Source organism: Carcharhinus amblyrhynchos, chromosome 2, assembly GCF_965287045.1.
Source record: "Carcharhinus amblyrhynchos chromosome 2, sCarAmb.v2.hapA, whole genome shotgun sequence".
Classification (NCBI taxonomy): Eukaryota; Metazoa; Chordata; class Chondrichthyes; order Carcharhiniformes; family Carcharhinidae; genus Carcharhinus; species Carcharhinus amblyrhynchos.
The window spans coordinates 118,115,496-118,130,426 of record NC_137325.1 but is presented as its reverse complement, the minus strand read 5'-3'; the positions used below and the strand labels follow the sequence as shown (position 1 = coordinate 118,130,426).

The following is a 14,931-nucleotide window of genomic DNA, read 5'->3' as shown; positions in this document are numbered from 1 at the left end:
TTCGAGCCTGCCCCGCCATTCAATAAGATCATGGCTGATCTGTCGTGGCTCAGTTCCACTTTCCCGCCCTCTCCCCATAACCCTTAATCCCCTCTCTTATCAAAAACCCATCAACCCGCTTCTTAAAAATATTTAGCGAGGCAGCCTCCACCACTTCAACGGGCAGAGAATTCCAGAGATTCACCACCCTTTGAGTGAAGAAGTTCCTCCTCAACTCCGTTCTGAACCGCCCCCCCTTTATCTTGAGGCTGTGCCCCCTAGTCCTACTGTCTTTTTTGAGCGGGAAGAGTCTTTCCACCTCTATCCTATCCATCCCATTCATCATCTTATACGTCTCAATGAGATCTCCCCTCATTCTTCTAAACTCTAACGAGTACAAGCCTAGTTTATTCAGCCTCTCCTCATAGCTCAACCCCCTCAACTCCGGTATCAGCCTAGTAAACCTCCTCTGCACTCCCTCCAGGGCCAAAATATCCTTGCGCAGGTGCGGCGCCCAAAACTGCACACAGTACTCCAGCTGCGGCCTCACCAATGCCCTATACAGCTGCAGCAAGACCTCCCTACTTTTATATTCAATCCCCCTCGCTATGAAGGCCAGCATCCCATTCGCCTTCCTGACCACCTGCTGCACTTGCAGGCTGGGTTTTTGCGACTCATGCACAAGGACCCCGAGGTCCCTCTGCACCGTCGCCTGCTGCAGTTTTTCGCCACGTAAGTAATAGTCCTTCCTACCATTCTTCCTACCAAAGTGGACCACCTCACACTTGCCAACATTAAATTCCATTTGCCATTTCCTGGCCCATTCGCCCAGCCTATCTAGATCCTTCTGCAGACTCTCCACACCCTCCGCACAATTTGCCTTTCCCCCAATCTTGGTGTCATCAGCAAATTTCGACACCCTACACTCGGTTCCCTCCTCCAGATCATCTATATAAATGGTAAATAGCTGAGGCCCCAGCACCGACCCCTGGGGCACCCCACTAGTCACCAACCGCCAATCCGAATAGCACCCATTGACCCCCACTCTCTGCCTCCTATTTGACAACCAATCCTCTATCCACGCTAACACCCTACCCCCAACTCCATGTCCTCTGACCTTCTGCAGTAACCTCTTGTGAGGTACCTTATCAAACGCCTTCTGAAAATCCAGAAAGACCACATCCACCGGCTCTCCTCTATCCACCGCCCTAGACACATCCTCATAGAACTCCAGTAAATTTGTCAGACACGACTTCCCTTTAATGAAACCGTGTTGCGTCTGCCCTATCAAGCAATTCCCTTCAAGATGCCTCGCAATTTCCTCCTTAATGACGGATAAGGAGCCAATAACCAGGGGGCATAGATTTAAGGTAAGGGGTAGGAAATTTAGGGGGGATTTGAGGAAAGATGTTTTCATCCAGAGAGTCGTGAGAATCTGGAACTCTGACTGAAAGTATCTCTGACATAATGCAGACTTTGATTATATTTCTGGAGAAGGATCATTTAGATCTGAAATGTTAACTGTGTTTCTCTCTCCACAGAGGCTGTCAGACGGGCTGAGTTTATCCAGCATTCTCTGATTTTATTTCAGATTTCCAAGCATCTGCAGCATTTTGCTATTAAGGTTTAATATGTATTAGTATCACAAGTAGGTTGACATCAACATTACAATGAAGTTATTGTGAAAATCCTCTAGTTGCCTCTCTTTGATGCCTGTTTGGATACACTGAGGGAGAATTTAACATAGCCAATGTACCTAACCAGCACATCTTTTGGACTGTGGGAGGAAACTAGAGCACGCGGAAGAAACCCATGCAGACACAGGGAGGATGTGCAGATTCCACACAGACAGTGGCCCAAACTGGGAATGGAACCCAGTCCCTGGCGCTGTGAGGCAGCAGTGCTAACACTGTGCCACGGTGCAATATACTGTGATATATCTTTCTTTGGGAATGTTGAATGTTTCTATCCCCGAGAATTCCATAGCCATGGATTTGTTTTAGCCAGAAGTGATATGGAGATTGGTGTAACTGAATGTCAGAGGAGAACTGTATCAGTCCATAACCTGAAAAATATTAAATGAAATTGAGGAAGAATTTCAGTAACAAAAAATTGCCAAATTGTTAACAGTAATATCAATAATATTGATTGGCATGGTGGCACAGTGGTTAGCACTGTTGCCCCACAGCACCAGGGACCTGGGTTTGATTCCCGGCTTGGCTGACACACCGTGTGGAGTTTGCACATTCTCCTCATGTCTGCATGGGATTCCCTTGGGTGCTCTGGTTTCCTCCCATGGTCCAAAAATGTGTGGCTTAGGTGGATTGGCCATGCAGATTGTCCCTTTGGGGATCTAGCTAGAGTAAATGTGTGGGGTTACATAGGGCTTGGGTGGGATTGTTGTAGGTGCAGACTCGATGGGCCGAATGGACTCCTTCCGCACTGTAAGGATTCTATGATTCTAGAAATATAAGAAATATAAGGGATAGAATTTATAATTATAATCATCTCCTCAGACCAACCTAAAGATTCTCCATCTATCCCTGTGAGGACGAATTCGACTTGCTGTCCCATTTACAACAATTCTTGTTATCTTTGATTCTGCAGTGTCATATCAACTTTGAATCTGAAAAAGGAACTTAAAAGAGCCCACATTAACATTTCCCCACCGCACCCACAACACCCATTATCCGGGCGCTAACGATGGGAGATGTACATGATGTTTGAGCAGTGATGGTTGAAATGCAGAGATCTGTCAGTCTACTTTCACAGCTCCCCCATGCTTCCGCGAGCCCTGTCTCCAATTTTTTCGAAGCGAATGAATAATTAATTTGGAGAATCCTGCCTAATGATTTTTAAGCGACACAGTGACATGGCACCATGACGGCTTCGAGTGACTCTGGGGGTTGATGCAAAACAGATACTCAACTGGCGCCTCAGCCTCATTCCCTACAATTAAAATAATTGTTGCCTCTCCAGTTCCTGCATTCCCCGGAGGCAACTCTGAGACCGATCGCCTTTTTCACATCATTGTCAGGGCTATCTCTCTGGTCGCATCAGCGGAGCACAATCTCCACTCTATGCAGAATACAGCACATTCCCAGATCAGCTACAATAGAGATGAGAGATCTTAATATTTGAACTTAAGTACGGTCATGTGATCTAGTGAAGGGAATTCATTGTTGCACTATGTGGGATAATCACTCTTATCCGTTCCATATGGAATGAGGAAAGTTAACATTAGAATTACTTTCTAAACCTAGCCTCCCCTTCTATGTCAAGCATACATTGTGTACAAATAAATATATGGGTGGAATGTGCAAACTCCCAGTCCCCACCCTTCGTTTTCTGAAGAATCTAATGTCCTTCCGCCAAGTGTTTTTGAAAGACATATATTTTCAGGAGCCCTTAGATGTTCTCCAATGGGTTTAAATATGTGTTTGAAAATGGTACCTTTGCTGTATTCAAAATAAACACACTTCTAGATTGTTCTAAAACAATCCACTTCATTATATTTGTCGAGGTGTAATCTCACCTTCACGTTTCCCAAACGGCAACGATTGGCGACACTTCTAGAGTACTTGGCTGGAAGTAAAATGCTCTTGTAAAGTACCCAGTTATCATGAAAGGCCCTTTATATGTGCTCCCTATATCAGTTCTTAAGGTTTCAACGCTATGTGGCCTTCCCTATGTAATTACATTGATTATAACTGTGAGATGAATGTATTTTTTCCAGTCTGGGATTTCAATTGATTTTCCTTGATTGCATATTTTATGAATATAGTGTTTACCCGAAGGGGAGGTGAAGTATATAGCTGTATATTTTTTGAGGGTGCAGTATATAGCTGTATATTTTGTGAGGGTGGTGCATATAACTGTATATTGTGTGAGGGTGGAGTATATATCTGCATATTGTGTGAGGGCAGCATATATAGCTGTATATTGTATGAAAGTGGGGTATATAGTTGTATATTTTGTGAGGGTAAAGTATATAGCTATAATATTTTCTGAGGGTAGTATATATAGCTGTATATTTTGCAAGGGTGATGTATATAGCTGTATATTTTGCGAGGGTGGTGTAAATTGCTGCACATTGTGTGAGGGTGTAGTATATAGCTGTACATAATGTGAGGGTGCAGTATATAGCTACAGATTTTGTGAGGGTGGAGTATATAGCTATATATTGTGTGAGGGTGGAGTAAATAGCTACAGATTTTGTGAGGGTGGAGTATATAGCTGTATATTGTGTGAGGGTGGAGTATATAGCTGTATATTTTGTGAGGGTAGTGTATATAACTACATTGTGTGAGAGTGGAGTATATAGCTGTATATTTTGTGAGGGTGGAGTCTATAGCTGTATATTGTGTGAGGGTGGAGTGTATAGCTACAGATTTTGTGAGGGTGGTGTATATAGCTGTATATTTTGTGAGGGTACTGTATATAGCTGTATATTTTGTGAGGATAGTGTATATAACTATATTGTGTGAGAGTGGAGTATATAGCTGTATATTGTGTGAGGGTGGAGTATATAGCTGTATACTGTGTGAGGGTGGTGTATTTAGCTGTATATTGTGTGAGGGTGGTGTATATAGCTGTATATTTTATGAGGGTGTTGTATACAGCTGTGTATTTTATGAGGGTGGTGTTATTAGCTGTATATTGTGTGAGGGTGGAGTATAAAGCTGTATAATGTGTGAAAGTAGCATATATAGCTGTATATTTTGTCAAGGTGGAATATAGAGCTGTAAATGTTGTCAAGGCGGGATTTAGAGCTGTATATTTAGTTAAGGTGGAATATAGAGCTGTATATTTTGTCAAGGTGAGTATAGAGTTGCATATTTTGTCAAGTTGGAATATAGAGCTGTATAGTTTGTCAAGATGGAATATAGAGCTGTATATTTTGTCAGGGTGGAATATAGAACTGTATATTTTGTCAGGGTGGAATATAGAGCTGTATATTTTGTCAGGGTGGAATATAGAACTGTATATTTTGTCAAGGTGGAATATAGAGCTGTATATTTTGTCAGGGTGGAATATAGAGCTGTATATGTTCTGTGAAATCCCGGAGCACAAAAGCATGCGTCAAATGCAATTGGGTGGAAACTCTGTCATTTTCGAATTTCAGCCAAAGCAGCGGCAAAAAGCGAGCAATTGTAAAAGGTTATAAGGTTTCACAGCCGGCGCCTGGATTCTCTTTTAAAGATTGCATGAAGTACAATTGTGAATGTCATTTTTTGGCCGTTGTGTAAAAATATTTTGTGGGAACTGGCTAAATGTCACGCACATTCGGTTCGATACTTGGCTCTGCTCTGCTTTTCACAGTGGAGATATCAAATACGATAGGTCTAAGGGCGCTCTGTCTTTTGATGGTCCCAGACGGTATACCAACAAAGTAATTAACATATCACTGACAATATTCCATTGGCTTGATACTGATCACAATCGGCGGTGTTTGCTGCGTATTGTTTTGGGGCTGATAATTGACTGTCAGTTGCTCTCTCTGTCGTCTTTGTGGCGCCGGGTGCCTTTTGATTGCTAATTTAACTTAACTGTCTGCAGCCCCTCCTCCCGTAAGACACAAAAACACACACACTCTCTGCCTCTCAAACCTAACCCCCCTTTTCCCCACACACAATGAGTGCATGGTCTGCTATATCCAGCAATTACTTCCGTGATATTTGCTAAATCTCCACGTATTTGCTAAAGGCATCCTAGAACTTCTGAGTTCATTCCAGAAACAATACCCCCAACATTTTCAGCCAGGAACCCTTTTGTCCCGAATCGAGTCTTATAATGGCACGTAGTTTTTTTTAAGAAAAGTAAAGATTATTTTGCATTAATTTGAAAGCAAATTACAAAGAAAAAGCGCAATGCTTGATTCTAGGATGTGGAATGCTGCGGTTCATTGCTGAGCTCACACTGGGCATTATGTTTCAGAGTAATGAATCATAATGATGTGCAGACAGGCGTTATTCAAATACAAACCACTGTCTCAGCTTTACCAACAAGGTGGAGCCTGTATTCAATGACAGTCATTACATATCACACAAAAGGTAAAGGTTAAACTTTCCCCAATCCCATATAAAGTTCCTATATATTCCATTCCATTCCTGCTAAGAATTAACATAGTAGCGCGTTCAGGTTAAACCCCAAAATATTACTTGTCCATTAAAAAATGAGCCTTTTTTAATCGATTCTTTAAATCGATTCTATATTGCTTCCATCATTATAATGAGCATTTCCTGATGAGATACAAGGATAACATTTAAGTTTTTTTTAAAAAATGATAATTCTTTACTGTTTTAAACCTAGCTGTGCAATGTTACACTCAGAGTGGCTGAAACGAAATTTTGTTTTCAAAAATACTTTGATAAAATATCTGCAAGAATATTACAAACACTCCAAAATAGCCATCACAATAAAAGTAATAATAACTCAGCAACATTCTGAGATGATTCCCTGCAGTAAACGACTCAAATATCTTACAAATGTTGAAAGATGATTTTAAAGATTGTCTGCATGAAACCAGTTGCACTCCGAGGTGCTTCAGCATAACTGCGATCCGTGTAATATTCACTGTATGTTGAAAAAGGGATTTTGTTTTCTGGGAGACACGGCTGGAGAGGTTAGGAATGGAAAAGGAAATGTTTAATATCTTCAGACAGAGAGAGCCGGGGTATGAATGAACCTGTGGGCGCGGCGGGGGGGGGGGGGAGGGGCGACTGACAGAATAGAACATCCACTCAACAACAGGCCTTCAACAGCAACGTTACCTCGGAAACGGCCAGAACCAATCACTGGAGGCCTGAGGGGAGGGATGTACAGTCCCCTCTGTCCCGTCTATCCAATCACGTCCCTAGCTTCACCGCCCGGGGGCTGGTCTAAGGGTTGTCCCGGGGCTGATTGGTTAGCTGCAGTGAGGAGGTTGGGCAGTGGCATGTAGGTGGGTGGCGTTGCTGTCATTCAGAGCGGGTAGGCATTGAGTGGGAGCGCAGTTAAAGCAGTGCCCGCGGCTGGGTGGGGAGGCTGAGAGCTGGGCTGGCTGCAGTGGGAGGCTGAGTGCTGGGCTGTCTGGACGGGGAGGCTGAGAGCTGGGCTGGCTGCAGTGGGAGGCTGAGAGCTGGACTGGGAGACTGAGTGCTGGGCTGGCTGGACTGGGAGACTGAGAGCTGGGCTGGCTGGACTGGGAGGCTGAGTGCTGGGTTACCTGGACTGGGAGGGGGGCTTAAGTACTGGGCTGGCTGCTGTGGAGAGAAGAGCGAGAGGCAGTCAGCGTAATATCCAGGGCAAGTCGTGCCGGTTGGCGGCTGCTGCGCTCTATGGAGCTTGTGTTGTGAACGGCAGCAGGGACAAGTTCAGCCAGGAGAGCTCCAGCGGATCGGCCAGGGGCTTGGAAAGGGGGTGAAAAGAGTGCAAGCTTGGCTGGCGAATCAAGCTGCAAACTCACGTCCAATAAACCTGGGAGGTGGAAAACAAATAGTGCAACTTAAATGGATCGGCATCTCAATCTCATCTCGATTTGGCTACAGCTGGAACTGTGTGCGATGGCGATCCTGTTAACTAAAGGTGAGTGAAGGGGGTGGGGGCAGTGCACCTTCATCCCGGGAGGCTGAAAGGGCTGATCTGATCCATCCTTTCACATTGCTGCTCTTTTTTGTTTTAAGCTCTGCAAACGTCTGAATTAACAGGCTCCCGAATAAATAGTCTGCTTTGCTCCATTCTTTTCATACAAAGCCGCCGACCTCATTTTGGTAAGATAAATTTCCTCTTGCTGTCCCTGGCAGTTCAGTGCCCTCCATTGATGTAAGTGGACCTAAGGGGCAGGCGGTTGTCAAAATGTTTTTGTAAGCCGCCCCTAATGAATCTCTAAACGCTGAAGGACTCGGTCCCATCTTAAAGAGGTTACAGGCTAGCCCCGAGCGGTTTTTTTTAAAAATCTAAACTTTTTCTTTAATAAAATGTACTAAAAGTCCATAATTTCTCTTGGAGAATGGAGTACACATTGTTACAAGAAAAATCTACAACTTAGCATACCGCCCAATTGGCAACCTTGAAACAATTTTTTAAAATAATTAAACATGAATTCTTGGGCCAGGCTATGATTTTTTTTGCACAGCGGGAGGGGCGTACAAGTTACAAGACATTTAACTTTCATCCAAAAGCAAAATCATCTGGGAGAGATGTAGATGTTTGTAACTAATCTCCTGCACTAGTGATTAATCAGCACTGGAAGTTGGGATGAGCAATTTCCATTGTGTATACCTTTTTATTTAGTTTTGGTACAAATCTGTATTTAACCCAGATAAGAAAAGCCTGTCGTCAGCGACTGAGTCTTTCTGGCCGCATCAAAGGGCGAGCGCTGGGAGTGATGCAGACTGATGATGAGGAGTCACCGATACTGGAGCTATGTGGCTGATAATGATATAATTAGGGGTTCACAGTCTCCTGTCTCCTGCCAGTTCACATCAAAAGCTTACTAAAAAAAAAGTCTGTAGTATCTCCTGTAGCCATGTTGGCGGAGTATAAGCTCGTAAAAAGAGAAAAAATACACCCAAAATGTAGTAAAGGTACAATGAATGATTGCTGGGGTTGCAGTAACTTTTTTTTTTCTCCCTCCGGTTTACAGATTCAAGGCTGACGCGTTTTTTTTTAAAAGATCAATGAGATTTGCAAAAAACTGGGCGCTCAGAGTTGCCCAGTCAATAGGTTTGTAAAATCCAGGGGGAAGGTTTTTGTATCCACATCAGTCATTTTACACAGCCCCTCCATTAGCCTTGAGTCATTAGGAGCTGGGAAATTGCTGGTCGGGGTCTGGTAGCATTAAGAGCTGAGCTTAGGTGCTTGAAACCTGATCGCTTTCAGGCGAATATGGCAAAGGCTTCTTAGTCCTGCTTGCATACAAAGGGAACTTTTTAAAGTAATTTCTCAGGAGCGGAAGCTATTAAGATTTTTTTTAAAAAAACGGGAGAGATGCACGTGTAATTTTTTTCTCTGAGGCTTGTTTGTGGTCGGAGAGGCGACTGCCAAGGCCCCCATTTAATATAAAAGTTTTTTTGTTTTGGGAAATCTCTCGGTGATTTTCAACACTGCAGGCAGCTAACAGCCTGGCCTTTGCCTCCCATCACAAGTCAGCTTGCATGTAAAATCAGAACGAGCCTACTGACATTTTTTAAAAGATGTTTCACTTTTTGTGTGTGTAAATACCAGTTTCCATTTGGGTTGAAAGAAATTGTCTTTGGCAAACAAGCCACTAATTATAAGCTTCATGCTTCTTGTTTTAAAGTGCTGCCTGAGAGGCATTTGCGAAGAAGCGTTTTGAAAGAAAAGCCCTTTTGTGTCCTTTCTATACCTGCTTTGTCTCTCCACTTTGCTAGTTTTGAAGGGTGCCTCGGCTTTTTATAAAGTGCTGTGGTTCGGTGCGAAGAATGTTCATTTTTGAAAGGACTGGATGGAGTGGGGTTGGCTTTCGCTGGAAGTTGTCTTGGATCAACCCAGTCAACGGTTTTTGCCCGTCCTCCAGTGTTATTGCATTTTCTACGAGGACTGGTGTGGTTGGAAAAACTTTTCGGTTTAATAACTATGTACACTGGTATGCTTGGCGACACCACACCAGGAGCTGGAAGGAGTAACCTACTAATTATCAACTTTCCTCTGAGCTCAAATCAAAAAGTAGACATCAGCATTTGAGCATCAGTCTCTGGCAGTGCCAATTAATAACTCATATTTCATGTATTGTACCGACCAAGTCACTTGATCAGAAGTTAACCTCACTTTTTTCTTTCCCCCCTGTTTTAACTTCAGGTGAAATTAGATGCTACTGCGATGCATCTAACTGTGTGGCGACAGGTTACATGTGCAAATCGGAACTGTCGGCCTGTTTTTCCAGGCTCCTGGACCCCCAGAATACGAACTCGCCTTTAACTCACGGGTGCTTGGACACTGTTTCAAATTCGGCAAACGTCTGCCATGCCAAAAGATCCCGGAATCACACGGGGACCTGGCCCATGTTGGAGTGCTGTCACGAGGATATGTGCAATTATAGAGGGCTTCAAGACGTCCTTTCACATCCTGGGAGCGAGAGCTCTGGTAAGAGAGCCTTTTGCTGTTAAATCTCTGCCTGATCTATAAGGCGATGACAGCCAAGTCTTTGGATGGCTGGTATTGATTTTGTTAATGTAATTAGAGACACGGGGAGGGAATGGCAAGATACGAGCTGGATCTTGAGCAGTAAGATATTATGTGTCTCTGCTAACAGAGGACTGGTAAAAGGTTTTCCCTGTTTTAAGTATTTTGTTGTCTTTCTGGGGTAGCCAGCAAATTAGATTAAATTAAATCAGTTTCCTGGATTTTGGGCTATTGAATCTCAGTTCTATCTTGCTTGTCTTGTTCTGTTTATTATTAAAACTTTGGAGGTGGAGGGAACATGAGCAGGTAAATATCCTAAATGCTTAATTGACTGGTTTAGATTTACCATTTGAGGAGAGGTGACTTGACTTTTGAAATATCTTTAAGGAATAATTTTTTTAAAAAATGGTTGTGCCAACAACTTTTAATGATTACTTGGACTTGTTGGGACTCCTGAGAATAAAGAGCTATGAATTGATCATCCAAATGGGGATTGTACTGAGATTTAAGACAGAGATACAGAGGTTCTTGGTTGGTAAGGAGATAAAGGGTTATAGGGAAAAGACAGGAGAAAATGGTTTGAGAAACATGTCAGCCACAAACAAATGGTGGAAAAGACTTGATGGGCCAAATGGCCCAACCCTGCTCCTATATCTTTTATTATTTTGTGGGACATGGGCAGTGTTAACTGGCCAGCATTTATTGCCCATCCCTAGTTTCCCTTGAGGAGGTGGTGGTGAAATGAGTGGCTTGCTAGGCCATTTCTGAGGGTAATAGAGAGTCAACCACATTGCTGCGGCTTTAGAACCACATGTAAGGTAAGGACCGCAGATTTTCTTCCCTAAGGGACATTAGTGAACCAGATGGATTTTTCTGACAATTGACAATGGCTGTTAGTAAACCCTTAATTTCAGATTTTTTATCAAATTCAAATTCCACCATCTGCCGTGGTAGGATTCGAATCCGAGTTCCCAGATCGTTAGTTGACTTTCTGGATTAATAGGTAAGTGATAATACCGCTAGGCCATCGCCTCCACTTATGGTCTTATTAATGCAAAAGTCAGTTACTTGTTAAGCATAGTAGTTGTGGTCACTCTTTCACTGTTTTTTCTCCCCCTTCTCAGATCAGGGAATTCGGTATCATCAGGACTCCAATAAGAACCTGATCTCCAGGGTGCAAGAACTCACTTCCTCGAAGGAGCTGTGGTTCAGGGCTGCGGTCATCGCTGTGCCCATTGCGGGTGGCCTGATCTTAGTATTGCTGATCATGCTGGCCCTACGTATGCTGCGCAGCGAAAACAAGAGACTTCAGGACCAGCGGCGGCAGATGCTGTCGCGTTTACATTACAGCTTCCACGGGCACCACTCCAAGAAAGGGCAGGTGGCCAAGTTGGATCTGGAGTGTATGGTACCTGTGACTGGTCACGAGAACTGCTGCATGACCTGCGATAAAATCCGGCACTCTGACCTCAGTAACGATAAGCTCCTCTCCCTAGTTCACTGGGGGATGTACAGCGGACACGGAAAGTTGGAGTTTGTATGACCCAAGTTTTAACGTGAGCCGCTCCTGGTTCTATTCTGCTGGACAAGTGCACTTTATGTGAAAAGACAATCATGGACTTACTAAGAACTGTAAAGAAGACTCAAAAAAAGGTTGAACAAGGGACCTGATTTTAATATATTCTACACGTACGAGTCCTTGCCTCTGTGAAGGTTTTTGAAATTTCTCATTTGCACACTTTGTATAAGGATGAATTCTACACACGTTTCCAGAGACAGTTCCAATGGCTCGGGGAGAGGGGGAACAAAAAGGAAAAAAATGATTTGTTTGGAGCTGACGGAAGTGGAGATAAAACTGATGTATACTTTATGCTCCTGTTCTTTATATGTTTCCTGTTCCAATTACTGTAAAGATCTGAAAATATATTTTTTCTCTAATTCTGATCAGGTATCCTAGTTTTATTGTAGACCAAAATCCCAATTAAATACCCTCTTTTGGAGGGCGAGCTCTTAATATTTTATTTATGGTTGTAGGATTTCCCTTTGCATGGAAGGAAATTAAAAGAAAATGGCTGTAGAAAGTAGTAGTGATTATGATGGCCTTTAGCGTGATTACACAACAAGCTGTGTACTTCTGCGTTTACCCCTCTCCTTTATTGCCTTAATAATGTGGAAGAAAGCTTTTACTTTCTTCTCATACTTTACCCCCTATTTTTACCCTTTCATAATGCTGAGACAAATTATAGGATCTCTACTGCTCAGGAGGCCATTCAGCCCATTGAGTGCATCGACTCTCTTGATGACAATGCCACCCAGGCTCTATCTCGATAACCCCTTGCATATGCTCTGCTTAATCCCCAATATGTTTTGGGACACTGAGGACAATTTAGCATGGCCAACCACCCTAATGCACACATCTTTACCACTTACAAATGGTAAAAGCAGCCATTTCTCTCAACATCTCTCAGCAGAATATGTCTGTTATGGTCCTATTGGATACAGTTGCATTCAAAAAATGGTTTGCTATTTTCCATTAATTCTCCCAATCCCTCCCCAGAGAGTAGGCAGTTGCCTGTTTTATATTCTGACACTATTTTGTACTGGAATTAGAAAGGGAACCTGGGTGTCCTTGTGTTTGCTTGGATAAGGTGGCCTCCAGTGCCATAACTTTTCTATGCGCTATTTAGTTAGAATGTGAAGCCATCAAGTGATGGATCCCACCTGATTTTGCTAAATTGCGGGTTAGAGGGACAACACTTTCATTCTCATTAAGCACTCGATACGTGCAGCCAACCGCTAACTCTGCCCGATTATCTGTGGCTGCAGGTGTTTTCTGGCCACGTTTGCCCAAAACCAGAAAATCCCTCCTGAGGTAAATGAATCTTTGCATGGTTTACCCACTTCAATTCCCCTGGCAGGTGGGTTGGGAAATTTCTGCTCACCGTCTTATTAGTGAAGTTTTTTTAAACTGAACTAGAGGAAGATCCTGAGGTTTATCCACTATCAATCTCAAAACAAGCTTGTTCTTCAGCTTTCTGTCTCTCTGAATTAAACTAATAATTCAGAAAGAGAGGCAGAAAGCTGAAGAGCAAGCTTGTTTTGAGATTAATTTTACATTTGATATGTTTCAACAGCGATATCCCTTACAAATTCATAGTTAAGACACTCTTATTTCCTTTTCCCAACTACTGGCATCACTTGTGGTTGCAAAATTCCCAGGTTTTTCATTCATATTTCTATAGTTCTTAGTTTTTAACCAAGCACACAATATTATCAAGTTGTAGATTTTATTGCAAGCTCAATGGGCTGAATGGCCCCCTTCTCACTGTAGGATTCCTTGATTTGGTTTCAGTGGAAAACTAATTTAAAAATAAATCAATTTATAATTGGGTGTGACAACTATAAGGATACTTAATAAAATGGTTTAAGTGGTTGCAAGTTGGGGCGATGGAAGAATTTAGATTAACAGTTGGAAGACTGGTAAATTACAAAATGATTACTTGGTTTAAATGAACTGAAATATTTCTGGTTTGAGCAGGCTTTGATGGGCTAGGTAAAGGATGGAAAATATGTCTTTATTGTTTCTTTATATATAATTAAAATAACCTTTTAATTTACTGGAACAGATTTTTAAATCTGTGTGTGTATATATATTTGGAACAGTGTCAGTGGAAATTTTTATTCCACCCCATCAGCTTTCCTGTTATGTTGTGCAACAGAAGTGATAGCTACTACATAGGTGATTGCCCACTTCTTAGCCCTTTCACTGCTAAAATTGGATGGAGGATTGGTTAATCGATATGAAGCAAAGAATAGGGATAAATGAAGCATTTTCAAGTTGGTAGGCAGTGACTTGTGGAATTCCACAAGGATGTGTGCTGGGGCCTTAGTTATTTGCAGTCTACATTGATGACTTATGACAAAAGCAGGGAGTAATGTGTCTTGAATTTGTTGGTGAAATAAGGCAAGGTGTGAACATCGGCCTTGAGGAGGACACAAAGGCTGCCAAGAGAGATGGACTGGTTAAGTGAGTTGGTAACAAGACGGTAGATGATGTATAATGTGGAAAAGTGTAAGAATAGAAAAGCCAGAATGCCTTCAAGGTGTAAAATTTGTAAATGTTGAAGCTCTGAGGGACCTTGGGTGTACTCCTGCAAGGACCGCAAAATTAGCACACAGGCGCAGCAAGTGCCGTATTGACCTTTATTGCAAACTGGAGTACACAAAGAAGTCTGGCTACAATTGTACAGGGTTTTGGTGAAACCACACCTGGAATATTCTGTTCAGTTTGGACTCCATTTTTAGGAAGCACATACTTGCTTTGGAAGCGGTACAGCAACGCTTCACTAAACTTATAAGGGGGCCTTCCTTTGATGACAGGCTGAGTGAATTGGGCCAGTGTTTTTGTGGAGTTGTGAAAGGCTTCGCAGGGTAGACTTAGAGGTTGTCTGCCTTGGCTGGAGAATCCAGAGCACCAGAGGGGTGGACACAGTCTCAGTGTTGTGAATCTTTGTGGAGTTTTCTACTCCACAGAGCGGTCGGTGCTCCATTGTTCAATATATTTAAGACTTTTTTTGTCTCTCAGGGAATCGAGGAATATGGGTAGCAGGAGGGAAATTGGAACTGAAGTCAAAATTCCGAACCGATAGTTTGGAATGGCTGAACAAGCATGATGTATCTTCTATCCCTACTCCTATTTCCTATACTCGTATGTTAGAAGCTGTTCCTTTCAATCTTCATAAAAGCAAAATACTGCAGATGCTGGAACCTGAAACCAAAAGAGAAAATGCTGGAAAATCTCAGTCAGTCTGGCGGCATCTGAAGGAG

General features: G+C 42.7%; 1 protein-coding gene across 1 annotated transcript; it reads left to right on the top strand.

Moving 5' to 3' along the window:
* The first annotated feature begins 7,019 nt into the window (after positions 1–7,019).
* bambia (BMP and activin membrane-bound inhibitor (Xenopus laevis) homolog a) lies at positions 7,020–13,662 on the top strand. Its single transcript, XM_080211764.1, has 3 exons — positions 7,020–7,545; positions 9,781–10,065; positions 11,229–13,662. Exons 1-3 carry the CDS (start codon positions 7,470–7,472, stop codon positions 11,645–11,647), a joined length of 780 nt encoding a protein of 259 aa, XP_080067890.1. The 5' UTR covers positions 7,020–7,469; the 3' UTR covers positions 11,648–13,662.
* The last annotated feature ends 1,269 nt before the right edge of the window (positions 13,663–14,931 follow it).

Bases quoted from the DNA above. Each gene is read 5' to 3' on its own strand.
- bambia (XM_080211764.1), top strand. From the start codon at position 7,470: ATGGATCGGCATCTCAATCTCATCTCGATTTGGCTACAGCTGGAACTG. The intron at 7,546-9,780 runs GTGAGTGAAGGG...TTTTAACTTCAG, and splicing joins GGCGATCCTGTTAACTAAAG to GTGAAATTAGATGCTACTGC. The intron at 10,066-11,228 runs GTAAGAGAGCCT...CCCCCTTCTCAG, and splicing joins TCCTGGGAGCGAGAGCTCTG to ATCAGGGAATTCGGTATCAT.